Here is a 21,280-nt window from a genome sequence, read left to right as displayed (position 1 = left end):
AGGCAACTTCCTTTCCTTTGGCAAAATGGGTCAAAAGAAGGACTTGACAGGCTCAGAAAAGTCAAAAATAGTGAGATATCTTGCAGAGGGATGCAGCAGTCTCAAAATTGCAAAGCTTCTGAAGCGTGATCATCGAACAATCAAGCGTTTCATTCAAAATAGTCAACAGGGTCGCAAGAAGCGTGTGGAAAAACCAAGGCGCAAAATAACTGCCCATGAACTGAGAAAAGTCAAGTGTGCAGCTGCCAAGATGCCACTTGCCACCAGTTTGGCCATATTTCAGAGCTGCAACATCACTGGAGTGCCCAAAAGCACAAGGTGTGCAATACTCAGAGACATGGCCAAGGTAAGAAAGGCTGAAAGACGACCACCACTGAACAAGACACACAAGCTGAAACGTCAAGACTGGGCCAAGAAATATCTCAAGACTGGTTTTTCTAAGGTTTTATGGACTGATGAAATGAGAGTGAGTCTTGATGGGCCAGATGGATTAGGCCTGTGGCTGGATTGGTAAAGGGCAGAGAGCTCCAGTCCGACTCAGACGCCAGCAAGGTGGAGGTGGAGTACTGGTTTGGGCTGGTATCATCAAAGATGAGCTTGTGGGGCCTTTTCGGGTTGAGGATGGAGTCAAGCTCAACTCCCAGTCCTACTGCCAGTTACTGGAAGACACCTTCTTCAAGCAGTGGTACAGGAAGAAGTCTGCATCCTTCAAGAAAAACATGATTTTCATGCAGGACAATGCTCCATCACACGCGTCCAAGTACTCCACAGCATGGCTGGCAAGAAAGGGTATAAAAGAAGAAAAACTAATGACATGGCCTCCTTGTTCACCTGATCTGAACCCCATTGAGAACCTGTGGTCCATCATCAAATGTGAGATTTACAAGGAGGGAAAACAGTACACCTCTCTGAACAGTGTCTGGGAGGCTGTGGTTGCTGCTGCACGCAATGTTGATGGTGAACAGATCAAAACACTGACAGAATCCATGGATGGCAGGCTTTTGAGTGTCCTTGCAAAGAAAGGTGGCTATATTGGTCGCTGATTTGTTTTTGTTTTGTTTTTGAATGTCAGAAATGTATATTTGTGAATGTGGAGATGTTATATTGGTTTCACTGGTAAAAATAAATACGGTAATTGAAATGGGTATATATTTGTTTTTTGTTAAGTTGCCTAATAATTATGCACAGTAATAGTCACCTGCACACACAGATATCCCCCTAAAATAGCTAAAACTAAAAACAAACTAAAAACTACTTCCAAAAACATTCAGCTTTGATATTAATGAGTTTTTTGGGTTCATTGAGAACATGGTTGTTGTTCAATAATAACATTATTCGTCAAAAATACAACTTGCCTAATAATTCTGCACTCCCTGTATATGAGTGTAGTATAACACACTATTTTCAGCTTTATTTGTGTAACAGGGTAAAATAACAAAACTACATTAAATATTTAATAATATGCTTATTTTTTCTGTATTTATTACTCACAAAATACGGTCCGACCTTCAGTCAAATCAAAACCACAGACAAACACAGATTTCAGATGTTTGAATAAATTGATGAAATAGGAAGCAAAGAGGTGCTCCTCCATATAAATAGGCATACATATGAATAACTTGCAAAGTCTACTCTTTTCAATAACAAATGGTTGGTGTGGGCAATTTTTACAGGACCTCAGAAGAACTATACAGATGTACAAAGCTGAAAGAGGATGCAAAAGCACTACTAAAAATCTGAGTGTTCCTGAGTCTACAATAAGACAAACAAGCCTCATCTGTTTTTCATTATTAGATCAGAGGAAGAACAACACTGCAGAGAAAAACTACAGCTGTGAAGCATGATGGGAGCAGCATTGTGGATTGGCCTGGGCACTTTGCAATCACTGAGGGAACAATATGCTGAAAATTGTACCAAAAAGCTTACAGGAGCAGGTCAGGGCAGCAGTCCATCATGTACTGGTTAGGAGGGGTTAGGTGAAGCAACAAGTAAAAGACCACAGAGCATAAAAAGGAAATCCATACCTTAATGGGAAAAGAAAATTAATCATTAATGGCCACGTGGGCATCATAGCCTGCTGTGGCATAACCTAAAATGGGCTGTGCAATCTATACAACCCAGAAATATCTCAAACCAATTGTTGTGGAAAACTCAAAAGCACCTAGAGGAAATATTTGAAATTAGTTGCTTTCACTAATGAACAAATACATTTAATTTTACTAAACACACATTTTTTCTAAAGTACCAAGGGTACTTTCCAGCTTACATGGAGATTATTCAATACACTTAATTGAGGAGGATATTAAGTATAACTGGGTGTGGGTTTTTAGTCTAGGCAGATTGCGCTGGAATGTACTAAATTATAGGGCAGACCACACTGCATGATTATTCAGTATAGATATCTTAATAATTCTAAATCCTTCCAAAATGTTTTTCTAGCAACCATATATATAATGACCATGCATGTAATTAAATGAGCTATTCACATTCATAGCATTGCACAGTGTGTTGATAAACACAAGATGATCAGTTAATAATCAATTTACAGTTCCAATAGCATAAAGCATCATAAATTTGAGGTGCAGGGTAAATACATTTGTAATCTAATTCCCACAGTTTCTGTGCTACATAAAGGAAATCTTACACAGATGAATGAACGGATACATGAATACATGCATGAATGGTAAGAGTTGTTGACTTAAAGTTTCCATGGGTTTAATGAGTTGAGTAATAGTTAAGTATTACATGCACTTTTTCCCTCTACAGCATAGGTGTCAAACTCTGGCCCAATTACATTTGGCCCGCGAAGCCATACCAAATTACTATTAGAGCTGGCCTACTGGTATTATACAGCTAATATATATATTGTTTAGTATTAAGCTTTGCTTGTTCCATATTCAGTTTTTCAGCAAAACGTGTTTGAGTCCATAAGAAAAGATTCATTCTTATATCTGGAGGAATAAATATATTTCAATAAATATTAACGTTAGCCCGCGACTTTGATCCAGTTTTGAATTTTGGCCCACTGTGTATTTGAGTTTGACACCCCTGCTCTACAGCAACCAAAGGAGGAAAAACAGAATATATTAGCAAACTTGCCTGATTTATGTGCACTTAATGTGCTTATGATAGTCTATACTGCATTTCGCTGGCAGTTTCAGCACATCTGGAGAGAGGTGGAGTGGAGGAGAAAGGTAAAATGAAGACAACACCAGGGGAGTTAACAATGACTGGTTAGGCATTTTTGTGAAACAAACCTCTGGCCCACCACACTGAATCCATCTTTTCTTTTTAGGCAAACACAAATCGAGCATTTAGAAAATGTATGATGTAAATGTATTCATGATATGATCTGCTGGTGAAGGGCAATATATTTAGGAGGGGTCTATCACATCTGTCAGTCAGCCTGAAACTTATTATGTGGTCTGAAGTCTCTTGAAGATGCAAAAAAAAAAAAAAAGAAAGTTTTTTGTGGACCTTGAATTGAGTTTATTGCCTAGAAAACATGAAATGCTCTAAAACTGAAACAAATTCTGTGGCATGTACCATTTTGCTTCCTGTGCAGTCAGCCAGCTGTTATAACATTGGAACCAACTTGGCTGGAGTAATACATAGTCTATCTACTTAAATAGGTGTTAAGCTAACTGTTGTACATACAATAGTTTCTTCCAAGTGAACATTATTACATTGCAAAACCAAAACACAATCTTGTATTTGCCAACCCACAAAGTATACTGAAAAGGGAATTTCGTTTTAGCTGTGGTGAGGATCGGTATGAGAACACACTCTCATACTGAAAGCTACAGCTAAATAATTAAAGGGCAATCCCACCCTGAAATGGATTTCACAAATGCTACTTGTTTGTTCTCTGACAGCTCAGCCTATGTGTGAACACTGGCAACTACATTCCAGAGAAACTAATTAGCCAGTGGTCTGACAGACTGAGAGGAGTTAAGTATGAGTTTCACTGGTCTGAATCTCAGTACAGTTAGACAGTTGCAGGGTGCACAGTGAAATGTGGTAAGTTAAGAAAGCAATCTCACTACCCGAAACAAGATTAATGTGTTATTAGTGTGTTGCAATACAATTCATTATAAACAATCATTCTTTAATTGACAAAACTGAATTATTATTCAAAATTGCACCATGATTGCATCTAGTTAACGTCTTTTTCAAAGCTACTACTGGGAAGGTCACACACATTACTTTCTAATTGTTTCATCTAGCAATGTGGCTCATAGAGCTGTTTATAAAGACCTGACTCATGAGATTCAACCACACACATCATACTTTGTAGTGGTTGCTCACATGGTCAGATAAAACAATATGTATATTATGATTACCTGTTTTTACACGAGTACATATTGTTGGTATGTGTGTACACTGTTGGCATGTGGATGTGTACTGTATGTTTATTTACCTGTTTTGACAGCAGTAAAGCAGTGTGTGTCTGTTGTCTTGTATGAGCAGAAGAAGCAGTAGTAATGCTTTGGCTCTTGTTATCGTAGACGGACTCTCTAGACAACGCAGCACTTTCAAAACCAAATCCTAAAAGCAAGGAAATTAAAATTATTCCTCAAACAGATTACATCCTCTGGCAACATAGCTAGTATTGTGTGTTTGTGTAGGATTATGGGAAAATGTGGTCCTGGACACATCTACTATTCTATGAATTGCAACCAGGTTTCCAAAAAAGATCAGATGCTCTGTAAGATGTAAAGAAACAAAAAAAAGCTGAACGCAACAATTTTTGTCTGGTTTTTTTTACTTCAATTAATGCTCATTCTGAAGCTACACACACAGAGACAAATTAACAGCAGACAAAGTACTGTGTTACTACAGAAGATGTCAAAAGGACCACATTCTGCCACACACAAACAGACTCACTGTAAAACCAATACTTCAAGTTGACAGGTGTTTTTGGTGGTGTGCAACTGCTAATTATTCTGCTGCTGCCAAAACCCCCTCAAACCAAAACAAAACTAAGCTTTGTAATTAAGACAAAATCATATATAGTCAAAAAGTTTACAGATTTTAATATTGCTAAGAACAAATTGAAATTGAAAATGTTAATTTGGTAACATAATAAGTACTCTGGTAAATTTAAAGTTTAAAGAGAAAAAAGTACTTTGCTGTCCTAATATCACCTTATCACAAGAAACAGAAATCAACAGAAAAGAGAAAAATATCCAAACTAATAACATGTTCATTTCTTAAATTTTTTTTTCCGAAAATGTACGTATAACAAGCTAAAAATTAATCAGCCCAGACTAGACACACATACACAAACTCGCATGCCTACAGCTACAACAACTATTCACTCAGCAGCAGTAACTGGTTGGAAAACATTTTGACTGACCACCCTTCATTACCATTATCATAATCACCAGCACCACTGAATGTGTGTGTGTGTGTGTGTCTCAGCAATGAGAAAGCATGTGTATACATGTGTGTTTATGGAGTTACACACTAAGTTAATTAATTTCAAAAGCCCAGTAGTGTGTGCCTTGCTGATAAGTCCCACCCCACTACCCATAATGCTTTGCTGAAGTAGAAGGCTACAGCATGTTCATTCAGCCAATTAGCCTAGATACTGACACACTCAACAAATTAACGCTTCTGCTTGAGTGTACACACACACACACACAGTCACTCACTCACATGCATGTACACATACACACACACACACTAACAGAGTTCTGTGTAAACAAACTCTTGGTCTGTCTGTCCTTGTGCCAAGGGAAAGTGTGGGGGGGAGGGGATTGGAGGGTGAATGCATATCATTGTATAATTAGAGCAGAGCTGAAGTACTAAGTTTGTATTCTGGTGTTAAATTGGAAATACTCAATGCAAATAAATTCAGTTCAGAGTCAATTACCAATGCTAGACTTCAAGTTAAAACGTTCAAATCAATTTCAGCTCCTCTGCCTTACCAAGATTAGCACATCACATACACACTTGATGGACTGTCTTATGAAAAATTAAATAAGCAATTCCTGACAAATTAGTTCATGAACAGTTCAGCATCAGTTCATGAACTGTGTGGAAGAGAGAAAGAGAGTGGTAAAAACAGCGTGAAGACGTTAGGAATCTGAGAAGTCCAGTTTCGTTTGTTCTTGGTGTTGTTGTGTAGTTATCCAGGAGTGTTTGTATCCCTCAGCCACTGTGTAAAACTCTCTAATTAGAGACATTCCTCACATGAACTAAAAATCAACGCTTTCCTTGTAGTGATGTTACCACCAAATCATCTGTCAAATAATGCTCTAGCAATTTTACCACAATGGTTGTTTGTGTCTAGGTTTCTGAGACACACTTTTTTTGTTGCTATACATTAAAATATACACTCACCCAATACTTTATTAGGTACACCTCGCTAATAATAGGTTAGACACATTCTTACATTCAGAAATGCTTTCATTGTTTGTGGCACTGATTTATATAGAGTTTATATAGTGAGCCAAGAAAATACGCTCTACACCATTACACCAAAAAACATTCTTTCACATTGTTTACGCCAAATTCCTACTTTACTCTACTCAAAACACTGGATCTACAAATTGTGGAAAATTATTCTGAAAATGTTCCACAAGTTGTACAATTCCAAATATTGTGATTAGCTCATCAACTCCAGTACATAATATCATCAAAGGCTTCTGAGAATTGGAAAAAATCTCTATGTCTAAGAGACAAGGCTGAAAATCAATATTGGATGGTGCTCTTCATGCCCAATACAGTTCTCTCTCATGGAAATAACTGCATGGTCTCAGGAACACTTCCAGAACCACAGTTCACTGTGTCATCAACAAGTGCAGGTTAAAGCTCTGTCATGCAAAGAAGCAGTGAACATGATCCACCACCTTCTGTGAGCCAAAGCTCATTTAAAATGGACTGAGGCAAACTGTTCTGTGGTGTGGTGTGTTCTCAGATTAAACAGTTAATAAGTCTTCTTTGTTTTATTCTCAATAAAATACAACTTTATGAGATTTGCAAATCATTCACCCAGGGAAAACATGAAAATTCCACACAGAAAGGCCCCATCCAGATGTTGGAGATGAACCCAGGACCTTCACCGTGCTGTTCATATTTTTATAGGTTTACATGCCTAACTGTACAGACGTGTTGCCATGTGACTATCAAATTAAATATTTGTGTTAAGAAGCCGTTAACCAGTGTACCTAATGCTGTGGTTTGTACGTGTAGCCGGACGTGTTACACAAGTGATACACATACCCTGTTCTGGGTTACACGGTGTGTTTGAGTGCATGAGGTGAGCAAGGCAGCGGCCACAGCAGTGAGCAGGTGCTGCTGGACCCGGGCTCCTGCACCCCCTATGCCCTCCAAGATGGCTGCTGGACCACAGGTGTCAATTACTGATAGGAAGATTGCTGGGACCACCCGGGTAAGCCTAGAAAGAGACTGGAAAAACAGAAAAAGATACACACACACACACACACACACACACACACACACACACACACACACACACACACACACACACACACACACACACACCGAGAGATAATGTACGCTCCTCTGTAACATAGCACTGAAATTCCTTGCCATTAGTGAAGGAACAAGTGTCCAGTGATACATATTATGGAATAACAAATGACTGTGTCATTAAGAAAAACATTAATATGGTTCAAAGCCTGACAGTGGGTGATGTGGGATATCTAATGCTTAACATGGCCTGAATTAATACACAGTCCATCATAATAAAGTGGGTAGAGAAAGTTGGTATAGTTTCAGAAAGTATGTGGTTTGTGACGCATCATAATAAAGTAGTTGATATTCATTACTTGTGGTTCACTAGGAGAATCGCATCAGAATTAATTATTTTTTAGCAGACTATAACAGCAATACAAGAAATTCAGTCAGTCAAGCACATTTGGCTGCTTTAACTTTGTGTAATATATACAGCTGGTGCAAATAAGTTTGTGAAATCAGCTTGAATTATTCAAAGTCAACTAGTATTAATCACTTTTTTACTATATCTTTATAGCTCTTACAAAGTTAGCTGTACATCTATGATATATCTTTATATATGTGAGCTTACAGAAATAGCAGTGACTCTGACAGCCTCCACAGTGGAGTGAGTGAACAGGTACCACAGGGCGGCGCCTATCTCTGTGGTGACCAGGTGATGGGAGGGACCAGACAGCACTGTTGATATGTTCTCTATTGCTTTTGCTGCCATATGATGAACTGTAGTGTCATCCTGAAAGACAAACATAAATGTATTTCTAAATCATGTATATCAGCTCTGACATAGAGATCAGCTAACCGCACTGGGACTAGACGAGGTAATGTATAATTTAAGTATGTAGCATATAGTAAAATGATCAAATTAAGGTGGCACTGACTACACTACCAACTACACTTATAATAACAGGCTAGTGACAAAAACCTCAACAGTTGTCCTTCAGCAAAGACAAAGAATACCAAGCAGAAACACTTAGAAACATAAACAGAGACAATACAGAAAGAAAAAGTTGTTGTTTTACTACTGCCTGTGCTAGAAGCAATTTGTGTGCCAGCACAATCAACTGGTGAAGGTCACACATGTGTAAAGCTAAGCTTTCATACTGGTGTGCATCTTAATAGCAGAGTATATTATAATGATAAGGGTTCAGCATTTTCTGGTTGATTGTTAAATTCAACACCCAAAACCCGATTACTGAAAAATGTGGCCACGATGTACAAAAAAAGTAATAAAATCACAAACTGACAATTAGATTAGCTCTCAGTGACATCTCAGTACAAAACGGAGACCGAAGTTGTGCGTATGTATGAGTGAACTTGTGTATTAACGTGTTTGTGTGCATATTCGATGTGTATACTGTATGTGCCCACACACCTTTGCTTCAGTAGAGAATAGTTGTCAGTGTTCAGACAATGGGCTAATGAAATGTCTGTCGCTGAGGAAATTTGTTTTCCAGGAATGTCATTGTGGAGAAAGCCAGGAAGTAGAACAGAAGTGATTGCCTCTGTCAAGTTATTATTGTGTTTCACTGTGTTACATCATTTACACGCAATCTCCCTAGATATGGGATACGATAGAGCCTATTCATACAAAAACAGCTAATAATATTTTGTGGTAAAGGCTCATATGAACAGCTGAAACATTTATTTCACTCTGGAAATGTATTATGTTAATTCTGAAAAACACATCAGTTTATACTTAAAAGCTGTTGTACAGTTCACAAAGTCAACACTTTTGTTTATAAAGTAAGTATAAATAATGCGATACTTAAGACAAAGTCGAAACAATAACAGTGATACTGGATACAAAAAATATTTTTTTCCCTCAAAAACAACTGAACTCATATCATGTCAGTTTGAAATTATGTTCACATTAGACCTAAGTTGAAGCAAGTTTTTACATAATGTGCTCTGACTGTGTCAAAGAATATCCTTTGGTCCCAAAATACAATAACAACATTTTGTATTAATCCTCTCTTGAAAAAAAGGATAAATCATTTGGCTTCTGTTCATCACAAAATGGCAAAATGTAATTTTAGGTGTTAAAAAGTTTGCTGTCTCGTGGACACATTTACCTGTGACATTGAAGAAAGCATCTGTGATCAGGCTACAAGCCTTGGTTATTTCATGTCATACATCACATACAACATACAACAAGTATATGGAAACAAAATCAAGACTAATATCTTAAATAGATGACCTATTAATCCAATATAGAACATCACATTGCACTATTCACCACCAAGAGACTATGTTGAACAACGACATAATGAATCCTCTGGCACCCCTCCGGGAACCAGTAGAATGGTCTGTTCCAGCATTCCCCAGGCCGTGTGGGCCAGCTCACTAATGAGCCCACGGGGGAGCACCCACTGTTTGTGTGTTTAATAGACTGTAGCCCTGCCAAGAACTACACAGAGAAGAGGAGGGGTGTTAAAGACAAAGAGTGAGAGAGATAGAGTGAGAGAGATATCCTTATATGTGGTAAGAAACAAGTTGCTAATGCAAGAAATTCCATCATTATGATGCAGAGAGAAATACAGCAGAAAGAGAAAAGAGTAAGTCATTCGCACTATAATGTCTCCCAGTATAAGTACTCTCATTATATTATCCTTATAGCTCTAGTTAGACTTTACATTCCCAGAAAGGTAAGCTCAAATAAATTAGTAAGTAACATTTTTACAATTTTTTTTACAATAATCTGGGTATATGACCAATAAAAATATTTTTGCTCATTTTGTTCTACAGTGGGGCAAAAAAGTATTTAGTCAGCCACCGATTGTGCAAGTTCCCCCACCTAAAATGATGACAGAGGTCAGTAATTTGCACCAGAGGTACACTTCAACTGTGAGAGACAGAATGTGAAAAAAAAATCCATGAATCCACATAGTAGGATTTGTAAAGAATTTATTCGTAAATCAGGGTGGAAAATAAGTATTTGGTCAATAACAAAAATACAACTCAATACTTTGTAACATAACCTTTGTTGGCAATAACAGAGGTCAAACGTTTACTATAGGTCTTTACCAGGTTTGCACACACAGTAGCTGGTATTTTGGCCCATTCCTCCATGCAGATCTTCTCGAGAGCAGTGATGTTTTGGGGCTGTCGCCGAGCAACACGGACTTTCAACTCCCGCCACAGATTTTCTATGGGGTTGAGGTCTGGAGACTGGCTAGGCCACTCCAGGACTTTCAAATGCTTCTTACGGAGCCACTCCTTTGTTGCCCGGGCGGTGTGTTTTGGATCATTGTCATGTTGGAAGACCCAGCCTCGTTTCATCTTCAAAGTTCTCACTGATGGAAGGAGGTTTTGGCTCAAAATCTCACGATACATGGCCCCATTCATTCTGTCCTTAACACGGATCAGTCGTCCTGTCCCCTTGGCAGAAAAACAGCCCCATAGCATGATGTTTCCACCCCCATGCTTCACAGTAGGTATGGTGTTCTTGGGATGCAACTCAGTATTCTTCGTCCTCCAAACACGACGAGTTTGTAAAGAATTTATTTGTAAATCAGGGTGGAAAATAAGTATTTGGTCACCTCAAACAACGAAAATCTCTGGCTCTCACAGACCTGTAATGTCTTCTGTAAGAAGCTTTTCTGTCCCCCACTCGTTACCTGTATGAATGGCACCTGTTTGAACTCATCATCTGTATAAAAGACACCTGTCCACAGCCTCAAACAGTCAGACTCCAAACTCCACCATGGCCAAGACCAAAGAGCTTTCGAAGGACACCAGGAAAAGTATTGTAGACCTGCACCAGACTGGGAAGAGTGAATCTACAATAGGCAAGCAGCTTGGTGTGAAAAAAATCAACTTTGGGAGCAATCATCAGAAAATGGAAGACATACAAGACCACTGATAATCTCCCTCGATCTGGGACTCCACGCAAGATCTCATCCCGTGGGGTCAAAATGATCATGAGAACGGTGAGCAAAGATCCCAGAACCACACGGGGGGACCTGGTGAATGACCTGCAGAGAGCTGGGACCAAAGTAACAAAGGTCAACATCAGTAACACACTACAACGGCAGGGAATCAAATCCCGCAGTGCCAGACGTGTTCCGCTGCTGAAGCCAGTGCATGTCCAGGCCCGTCTGAAGTTTGCCAGAGAGCACATGGATGATACAGCAGAGGATTGGGAGAATGTCATGTGGTCAGATGAAACCAAAGTAGAACTTTTTGGTATAAACTCAACTCGTCGTGTTTGGAGGACGAAGAATACTGAGTTGCATCCCAAGAACACCATACCTACTGTGAAGCATGGGGGTGGAAACATCATGCTATGGGGCTGTTTTTCTGCCAAGGGGACAGGACGACTGATCCGTGTTAAGGACAGAATGAATGGGGCCATGTATCGTGAGATTTTGAGCCAAAACCTCCTTCCATCAGTGAGAACTTTGAAGATGAAACGAGGCTGGGTCTTCCAACATGACAATGATCCAAAACACACCGCCCGGGCAACAAAGGAGTGGCTCCGTAAGAAGCATTTGAAAGTCCTGGAGTGGCCTAGCCAGTCTCCAGACCTCAACCCCATAGAAAATCTGTGGCGGGAGTTGAAAGTCCGTGTTGCTCGGCGACAGCCCCAAAACATCACTGCTCTCGAGAAGATCTGCATGGAGGAATGGGCCAAAATACCAGCTACTGTGTGTGCAAACCTGGTAAAGACCTATAGTAAACGTTTGACCTCTGTTATTGCCAACAAAGGTTATGTTACAAAGTATTGAGTTGTATTTTTGTTATTGACCAAATACTTATTTTCCACCCTGATTTACGAATAAATTCTTTACAAATCCTACCATGTGAATTCATGGATTTTTTTTTCACATTCTGTCTCTCACAGTTGAAGTGTACCTCTGGTGCAAATTACTAACCTCTGTCATCATTTTAGGTGGGGGAACTTGCACAATCGGTGGCTGACTAAATACTTTTTTGCCCCACTGTATAAAGAGGCCCGTAATATGATGGAAACTGTTCAGAAAAGAGCTTGAAGGGTTAACAAGCATTAACAAGACTAAACTAAAGAAACACACTTTTACTTGTCATGTCTTTGAACATATGGAGTCATAAGATGGTCAGGCTGGAATATGAACCACTCTGTAAACAATTTCTCCAGAAGCTATTTAGAGTTGGGTGTTTCAATTAGGTAAATGAGATCAGAAGACTATATCACCAACTCCTATAACAAAATAAATAAATAAATAAATTGTTTTAAATAAGAAAAAGTCACAAAAGTAACTAGTGTTTGTCAAATCACTGCTTTCCATTTTTTTCCAAACACCTCTAGGCTGATACTCTGAGACAAAAATGTATAACATCATGTATGGAGAAGAAAAAAAGAAGGAGACGCACACCATCACCAAAATATCATCCCAACTGTGAACCATGGTGGATGGAGCATTGTGAGAACAAAATGATGCAACTAGACATTAACCTAAAGTCAGTACCCTGATTTTAACTGACTGACATCTTCTGCACATGAAGGTTGTTCAGCTAAGACAGGCCGTAATGGGAATGGCCCCAAGATCCTCCTCATTGTTGTGGAAATATCTACAGGAAGTGTCTGATTGAGGTTGTTGCTGCTAAAGGAGGTTCTACCACCGACTAAAGTTAATTTTCCCCTTTCAGGCCTGTACTGTTAGTAATAGCTCAATGTGTTCAGTGAAGACATGAGGAGTACAGTGCTTTGTATGTTAAATGAGTAATCACACTGCTTTTGTAATTGTGACTTCCACAAAGATCAGACAGCATATTGGTGGGGGGTTAATTTACTGTGCACTCTTCAAGGTAATCCACCCTCCTTAATGCTACTACTGCCACTTGTGAGACAATAAAAGATATACTAGGGATTTGTTTTTCAAATGTAGAGTAAGAACTATATACCAGAGCTATACCTATGGCCGAGCCTAATGTATTTTAAAATCTGGAACTATATCACCACTTATCACCATCCCATCACCACTTAGTTTCATGAGGCAAGCAGAAGATATAAAGGAGGCGTCACCCTCCATTTAAAATGACTTTTGCATCACGCCTCCTAAAAGAAAAACAAAATAATGGGAAAAAAATCCCTTAAGGCATTTTGCGATGCCAAATATTGTAACACTTATAAATGATCAGCAGAGTAAGGTGAGAATTTGGAAGTTACAAATAGACAGTAGCTCAGCATTTGTAGAAACTGTGCTTAGATGCAATCAAGCCTGCTTGTATTGATGTCCAAGATACAAAATGTTTTGTGAGCAATTTTCTTAAATACTATCTGATATGAATAATACTATTACGATTTACACGGTGAAGTTCAATCCTTTAGTATTTTTTTTTTTAGGTATATACTGAAAATATATGTACGGCACATGCAACACAACAAGGTTTTTAGAAACTGACTGAAGTCTCAGAGAGTTATGACTTCAACTGCAGTCTTTACAAGCACTAGGAGGAGCAGATTAACTGCTTTATTCTTCCAGCGGTAACTGCTGTTCAAAGAACATCAACTGTATATGTAGCTCCAAGACAGAGAGGTAAAGCTAATCCATATTTGTAAACGTAACCTCAGATATATTCTGTCAGCAGTGTTGGGGAGTAACGGAATACATGTACCGCCGTTACGTATTTAAAATACAAAATATGAGTAACTGTATTCCGTTACAGTTACCGTTTAAAAAGGTGGTATTCAGAATACAGTTACTTTGTTGAAATAAATGGATTACACTGCGGTACTTTCCTGTTTCATTTTGTCGCGGGTCAGGACTGTTTGGGTTTTGTTTGACAGCTACGTTCTGTTGTTCCAGGCGGCAGCGCTACGGTTGCCATGGTTACAGGGCGACGCTCTCTCTCTCTCTCTGCGACTGTGTGTTTCCTGGGTGAGAGAGCACCTTTTCATTGTTGTTGTTGTTGTTGTTGTGCTAAGCTAACAGGCAGAATGCTACAAGCATAGCTCTGAAGAATGTAGCATCATGGGCAGTGTAGTCCGTGTTGCAGGGAGAATGGACTGCCATACACATTATGTGTCTGTGAGCGAGGAGGGAGAAAAAGGGGAGTGGAAAGGTAGGAGTTGTCATCGAGGAAAAACGGGAGCTGGAAGCATGTAAATATAATAATAACCACTGCAGCCAAGCTATTAAGACTCGACTGTACACCGTGTTCGTGTTTTCCTCCGAAAACAATAAGTTCCGTTGGAGCAGTCTTTCAACGCCTCTCTCTGTCTCTCGCAAGTAAAGTTGACCCACACAACAAAGTAAAGCTAGTTTTCGGCTACGAGCCGATAGGGACCCCGCCGTATTAGTCAGAGGTCCCTTTACTACAGTTCGGAGTCGCGGACCTTCAGTAATAGTAATAAATCACACGGCAATAGTACATTCACGTTGTTGTAAAAAGCATGATAATATATTAAGTAATCCAAAGTATTCAGAATACGTTACTGTCATTGAGTAACGTAACGGAATACGTTACAGAATACATTTTGGGGCATGTATTCTGTATTCTGTAATGGAATACATTTTAAAAGTAACCTTCCCAACACTGTCTGTCAGTAACAAACTATGACTTGCATCACCATTGGACACACAGCAGCACTCAAGATAGATTTAGCCCCCACCTTGACATCTTGCCCAACAACAGTTTGGCATGTGGAGGGGCTGGGGATCAACTATTAGCCATGCTCTAACACATGAGACCACAGATGCAATTATAGGTAGACTACTAAAGGCATATGTTACAATTTAGTGTGTGCCATAGTATTTCACTCAAAAAGAAAAATGTCAACTTCTTGGTTCTGAGTTAAAGAACTGATGAAATAATTAGGTTGGGAAAATGTGGTATACTAAGCCTCATTCTATCAATAATTCTATGAGCTATTAAAATTCAGAATCAAGTTGCAACTGCCAGAGTCATTATACTGGTAATTGGAATGACAGCACTGCAATTTCACTTCATGACCTCAGCTGACAAGACAAGACAATGCTCTTTGCTTGTTCTAGTTTACAGACACCAGGGATGTGTTTGGTATATTCTGGTATCCTCTTTTGCTGTGTTGGACTAAATCAGAGATACAGGGCTTTGAATTCCAAAACATGTACTAATATTAATTATATTTCTAGCATTATCGGCTATTGCTTAAGTTATTGTTAGTTATTGTTAAATTAAAAAGTGTAGCTTACTGGTTGAACAGGTGAACCACATGCCAGAGGGCATAAGGCTCACCTGCTGAGGCCCAGGTTCAAGTCTGCCCCAGGCTATTTCCTGTGTGTCATTCCCCCTACTTTCTCTCCCCCTTTCTTGTCTACTGTACTGTCCTGTCCCCCCAAAAGTAAAAATGCACAAAAATGAATAAAACATTTCACAAATTCCAAATCATTGACAGATTAAAATACAATTGATTCTGACCTTAGAAGAGGTTACAGAGTTTATTGGGAAAATAGATTCATGATCTCGGGTAAAACTTACAAAGCTAGACCAAAGGTTTTCTTTTGATCTGTAGTATAATAGCAGTATAATAACTGTAAAAATAAAAGAAACAAAATGTTAAGATGATTAATTCAGCTTTCCAGGAGTGCATTGGCCAGATCTAACACAAGCAACAGGAACGCAAAGCATAAGAATTTAAGTTTGTAAGGTTTAAACTCAGAATTACCAAAAATAAAAACAATCGGTTTCATCAGAAATCAATATGACTAACTGGCTTTATGGCAAGTAGTTTAAACTTTAAAAAAAATCTCCCTTTTTCCACAGAAAGATTTATGTGCTTTGAACCCCTGGCAAAATAAAAAGAACAAGAAATTCAAATGAAAGAGTTCAAAGGCTGGGGTGATACTGAACAATAAAACCCTGTCTTTAAATGTTGATCAGTGGATTAGATTTATATCCAAACATGTTTGCACCTGTCTGCTGAGTCTGAAGTACAAAGACAAGCAGATCAGAAAAACTAAATCACTTTCTTGAGTTGAAATCTTGTGCATGTTTAAGCACACTTTTTCACGTTTCATGTGGTTTCTCTTTCCATTTAAAATCCTTTAGAAGCCAGTGCACCTGGTTTTGAATAAGCCCCCATGGCAGCAACGCAGACATTGTCTACTGACCTCGCACACTACACATCTAACACCCCAAAGAGAAACACAGGCTTGTAGACAAACGGGTAAACATCGAGGAACAAAGGCTTATAAGCTGACTTGGACAAAATAGCTGACAGGAGAAAAAATTTATGCACAAGTAATAGAGACGTGGGAAAGGACCGATTAGGTGGGAAAACCAATATGTCACAAAAAAAAGAAAAACATACCGGTACATATTAAATATAGCTGCAAGCACTGAGGAGGGGGCAAGAGGTTCAATAGGCCACTGTCACTGAGGCAACTTGATCCGGTTAATAGCCTGGATGGAAGCATGTTATGGGGACGCTTGTTGCAGCACCTCCAAATGGTCAAATCATACAATTTTCTTCACCTTTATGTCAACAAAAGGAAATTTGAAGATACTACTTCTCATCTCACAGCTTTGTGCCAAATTTGACTGGCTGGGTATCTCTGCCAATTTTGCCAAAACTTGAAAATAAATAAATAAATATAACCATGCAAATAATTTAATTTAATTAAAGTTTTGGGGGGGTTTTGTAAAGAAAATTAAGTATTGCATGAACTGAAGTAGTGCTCTGAACTCCACTTGATCAAATGAAGCCAACGGTACATCATTGCTAAAACTCAAACATATGTTTTACCTAATAATTATGTAAAGAACTATTAGCGAAACCAATCAGACCCACTGTGGTGTGGTGAGTTTCAATCGTGAGTTTCATGAGATTTCAGTCAAACAGGAAGCAAAAATGTTTCCTTTCCTTCCCCCAAAAAAAACAAAAACAAAAACAAACAAAAAAAAAAAACATGAAGATGCACATTTCCTTGGCAGTTTTACAATTCAGTGAGACACCATCTCAACTTGGCACATGAGCTTCATCCCAGCAACAACATAGAAATCTCTTGGTCCAGACTGGGATAAGCAAAAGAACCTCTATGCTAATGATTTCTCCCAAAGCTACTTGAAGTCAGATCCTCCAGTTAAAGGAGACTTTAAAAAAAAGTCTTACAGTGTGTCTTGTGAAAGTCTAGTCTTCTCAAGAGCCATACCTGACAGGGCCTTAGAAGAAGCATAATAAGGATTCAGAAAGCTGGAAATGCTACATATCGAAGCAAGCATGTGCTCACAGTTAAAATCAACAACAGAATTACTGAAAAAGATGATTATTCATTTTTTGCAAAGTAAGACAAGTCAGAGTGACCAATCCAAGTTGAGACTGAGTAGCCTAAGTGGAGGGTTGTTGAGTTTCTTAAGTACCAACACTGTGCCAGGCTGTTATGGTGAAGGGAGACCCAAGTGTAAAATCAAAGCTGTCCATTTATCAGTTGAGCTATGTTCAGTAGTTATAAGTGCTGAGTGTTGACCAAAGAAATGAGATGAAGAATTTCAGACATGTTCTGTCAGCAGGAGGCACTGGAGCAGACCAGGACATGCTGGAGAACATCTCTTGGATGACCTGGGAACCTCAAAGTGTTCCCAGGTGGAGAGACGAAGATCTGGGTTTCTCTGCTTAAACTACGCCTCGTAGACTCGACTACTACTACTAGCTACTAGCAGCAGTAGCAGAAAATGGATGGATGCATGGATAAATGGAGGGATCGATTTTCCAGACTGAGATCTGAGTAATTATTCAGTGTATTCATCCAAAGACTGAGATGTACATCTCTGTATGTTGTTAGTAAAGTCAGATTGTGTTTGTTTCTAATTGTGCTTAAGGCAGAACTATTGGTCATTAAAAATACATTACTTTTTTTTAATTGCAAGCTTTTAATTTCAGGTAGATACATCTGGATCCTTTTACTCAGGCAGGAACCTTCCATCTAATTGTAAAGCTAGCAAGGAGTGCCCTAAATCACTGTGCCAAATTTCAAACCTTTTTTTTTTTACCCCAAAAGAGTTAAAGGCTCGATTATACATTATTGTTTTTCTTAGACAAAGGGGAAAAAAAGTAAAGATAATATAAACTTAAGTTATACTCCGTCATATGTTGGCCTATTTTTCTTCATTTTTTGTTCATTAAAAATGGGGATTAATTCTAAAAAAGGATTCTGAAGAATACGATGAGTAAGTATCCATTATTATATAACACATTTACTAACATTAACGCTAGGTGTGTGTGTGTGTTCATGCATATACAATGGTCATCCTATGTTAGACAAAAGGGTAGGGCCCACGACATCCCCCTCTGGTCTCCTCTCCTTTGTGGAAGATAGTGTTAAATCATTAATAGGCCCACCACCGCTGTGTGTGTATGTATGTTTGTATGTAAGGATCCATGTGTGTAAGGGGGAGTTCTGCCTTTGGCCCCGTGGCTTCTATCACTGCAATACTGTTCACACATCACTTTTTTTGCACACACGCGCACACGCACACATATATTCACACATACACTTTTCATCTTAGGCAGTTGAAGCATCATCTTGTTCAGACTCATAAATAATTTCCTGTAGCTCAGTCTGGCCTGGAAACCTGCCTTTCACTCCATGCCATCCACTCCCCCTGTCCAACTACAACTTTCTCTCTTTCTCCCTGCCATCTCCACCCCCTTCCCCACTACACTGATCCTTCTTTCTTCATTTCTGTCAGTCCCCATTTCCTCCACCATATCGCTCTACTGACAAAACCAACAAATTGGCTCTGTGCCTTAGCTACTAAAAATATTTCATCTAAAAACGAATTAGCTATACTGATCAATATTTTTATATAAAAACTGGACCAAATCTAGCCTTATATGTGACAGAATTGTCAGCTAGTCTCATATTGTCTTCACTTTGCTTTCCTTAGGGTAAGGGATTCAATAAACCTTAAAGAAATCAATAGAGACCATCTGTCTAGATCTAAATTCACATTTTTTGACATTTAAGACAACACTGATGCCATGGGAGCAGCTCATTCTTTTATATGGGGTGCGTGTACTCTCTATTTTTGGCTATTTCATCATGGGTTAACAGGTCACCCCTGTCAAGCAAAATTCAACTTTACTCAATAGCCTGTTGTAGCTCTCTCTCCATCAACCTTCTCGCAGCTAAGCCATTAAACACTTCAATTTTTAGCTTATTTTGTTCACATGGCAGGCTTAAGCTCTTCCCATAGTTAAACAGACTGCAAAGGTCATTCAGAAATCTCTAGTTTGCTTATATTTAAACAGTTCATGTCAGATTTGTGTTGTTTTTGCCAGGCCTTTACGTGACTAACTGGAGTACAATTGCAGCCAAAACTTCTGATATTTAGTGGAACTGTTTTCTATATCCATTCAATATTTCATATGCCACTAACTGTCCCAAAAAGGAGGATGCTTTAAATCTCATGGTCAAATTCTGCATCATTTTTTTTCTCTAAACCTACTTTTAGAAGTTGTAGAGAAAGAGCTAAGATAGAAACTTCATCTGTGCACAACCTGAAGTTAAAGCAACATCTAAACCAGATGTGGCTTTGTATTCTTCATCATGACATTTGTGATGGGGTACTTGGTAAAGTTTCCTCCTAATGACTTTTTTTGGTGCATCATCTCTGCATGGTGGAAAAATACTGCTAAAGCTTACTGCAACCACAATGAACCGCAATTTTTTTCATTTTCACAGTTTTCCTTAAGAGGACCTTATTAAAGATTTTGGAAATTATAATATGGAGGTGTTTTAATATAGCCTTAACTTGATTTATAAACATCAGTTAACTTAAAGCTCCTCAGTCAATTGCTTAGAAAGCCCATGGCAGTTCTCAACCTATTCAACACGTTTTAGTGCTTCACTGAAATTGTTAATCAAGTTTTACTGTTTAACAAGTAAAAGAAAATAAAGCAACAAAACAAGTATTTTGCCCATAGGTGCCCAAACAAGGATTTGTATCTCAAACATCCAACCATATAATGTGACCACTATCTCTCCAATAATTGTAAAACCCATGAGACAAAGTTCGCCCAAATAGACAGCTCTGTAACGTGATGACAAATATTATTCTACTGGAAAAACAGCTCGTCAGGGAAAGGGAGACTGGGAGGAGAGAGAAAATGGAGTGTGAGAGGGAGAGATGGAAAAAGAGTGAGGCAGGTTGGGTCTTAGGATGAGTGTCTGGTCCCTAAGGCTGTGTGTGAGTAGTGTGTGTTTCCATCAGCATACTCTCTTAGCTCAATAATGATAAATAAGTCAACCTTCTCTCTCCTCCCCTACACCCCTCTCCTCGCTCCTGTCACACACACACACACACGCACACGCACCTCTTCTCTGTTCATCTACCCCCCTACACTCCCAGTGGTAATGAAGCAACAGTAGGTACTAGCTGACAACTGTGCAGACCGGTTTCATCTATATTCATTCTGCTATAGTGGGCCACCACAGCAAGACCCTTTCTGCACCTGAGAGACAAAACAACATCCATCCATCTCCTTCTTTCCTTTTACCTGTTCACTGTATATCACTGTCTACCAAATGTGTCCCTAATCCGTGGGAAAAGGTCACCGTGTAAAAATACTAGAAAGAAAAACACTGTATATTTCTTTATGTGATGTGGGAGCAATTTCTTAATAGACATGCTTCAAAAAGCACAAGCCCATTTCTAATCTTTATTTTAGTGTTAAATCAACTACAGTCTTATAAGTTCACTTTAAAAACAAAACAAAACAGTAATTTAAACTGGCAAAGTAAGAAAAAGGGATGAAATAAGACAGAAAAAGAAAAAAGTGAAAGAAAAAATTGCAAAAAGGAAAGAAGTATCTACATTTCTACTTGTGTTT

The 21,280-nt window shown here is 38.8% G+C and overlaps 1 protein-coding gene across 3 annotated transcripts in view; it reads right to left on the bottom strand.

The window, feature by feature from the left end:
* Nucleotides 1-21,280, bottom strand: part of ulk4 (unc-51 like kinase 4) — a 99,205-nt gene that overhangs the window by 48,027 nt on the left and 29,898 nt on the right. For all 3 annotated transcript variants that reach the window (XM_085365168.1, XM_085365167.1, XM_085365169.1), the window contains 3 exons: nt 8,057-8,218; nt 7,231-7,416; nt 4,421-4,548 (listed from right to left, as the gene is read on the bottom strand). In XM_085365168.1, the coding sequence (XP_085221294.1) occupies nt 4,421-4,548; nt 7,231-7,416; nt 8,057-8,218 (476 nt within the window). The remainder of the gene's footprint in view (nt 1-4,420; nt 4,549-7,230; nt 7,417-8,056; nt 8,219-21,280) is intronic.

Source organism: Diplotaxodon limnothrissa, linkage group LG11, assembly GCF_057381915.1.
Source record: "Diplotaxodon limnothrissa isolate DT_005_m linkage group LG11, D_limnothrissa_male_GT1.1, whole genome shotgun sequence".
Classification (NCBI taxonomy): domain Eukaryota; kingdom Metazoa; phylum Chordata; class Actinopteri; order Cichliformes; family Cichlidae; genus Diplotaxodon; species Diplotaxodon limnothrissa.
This window is presented reverse-complemented; position numbering and strand designations above follow the sequence as displayed.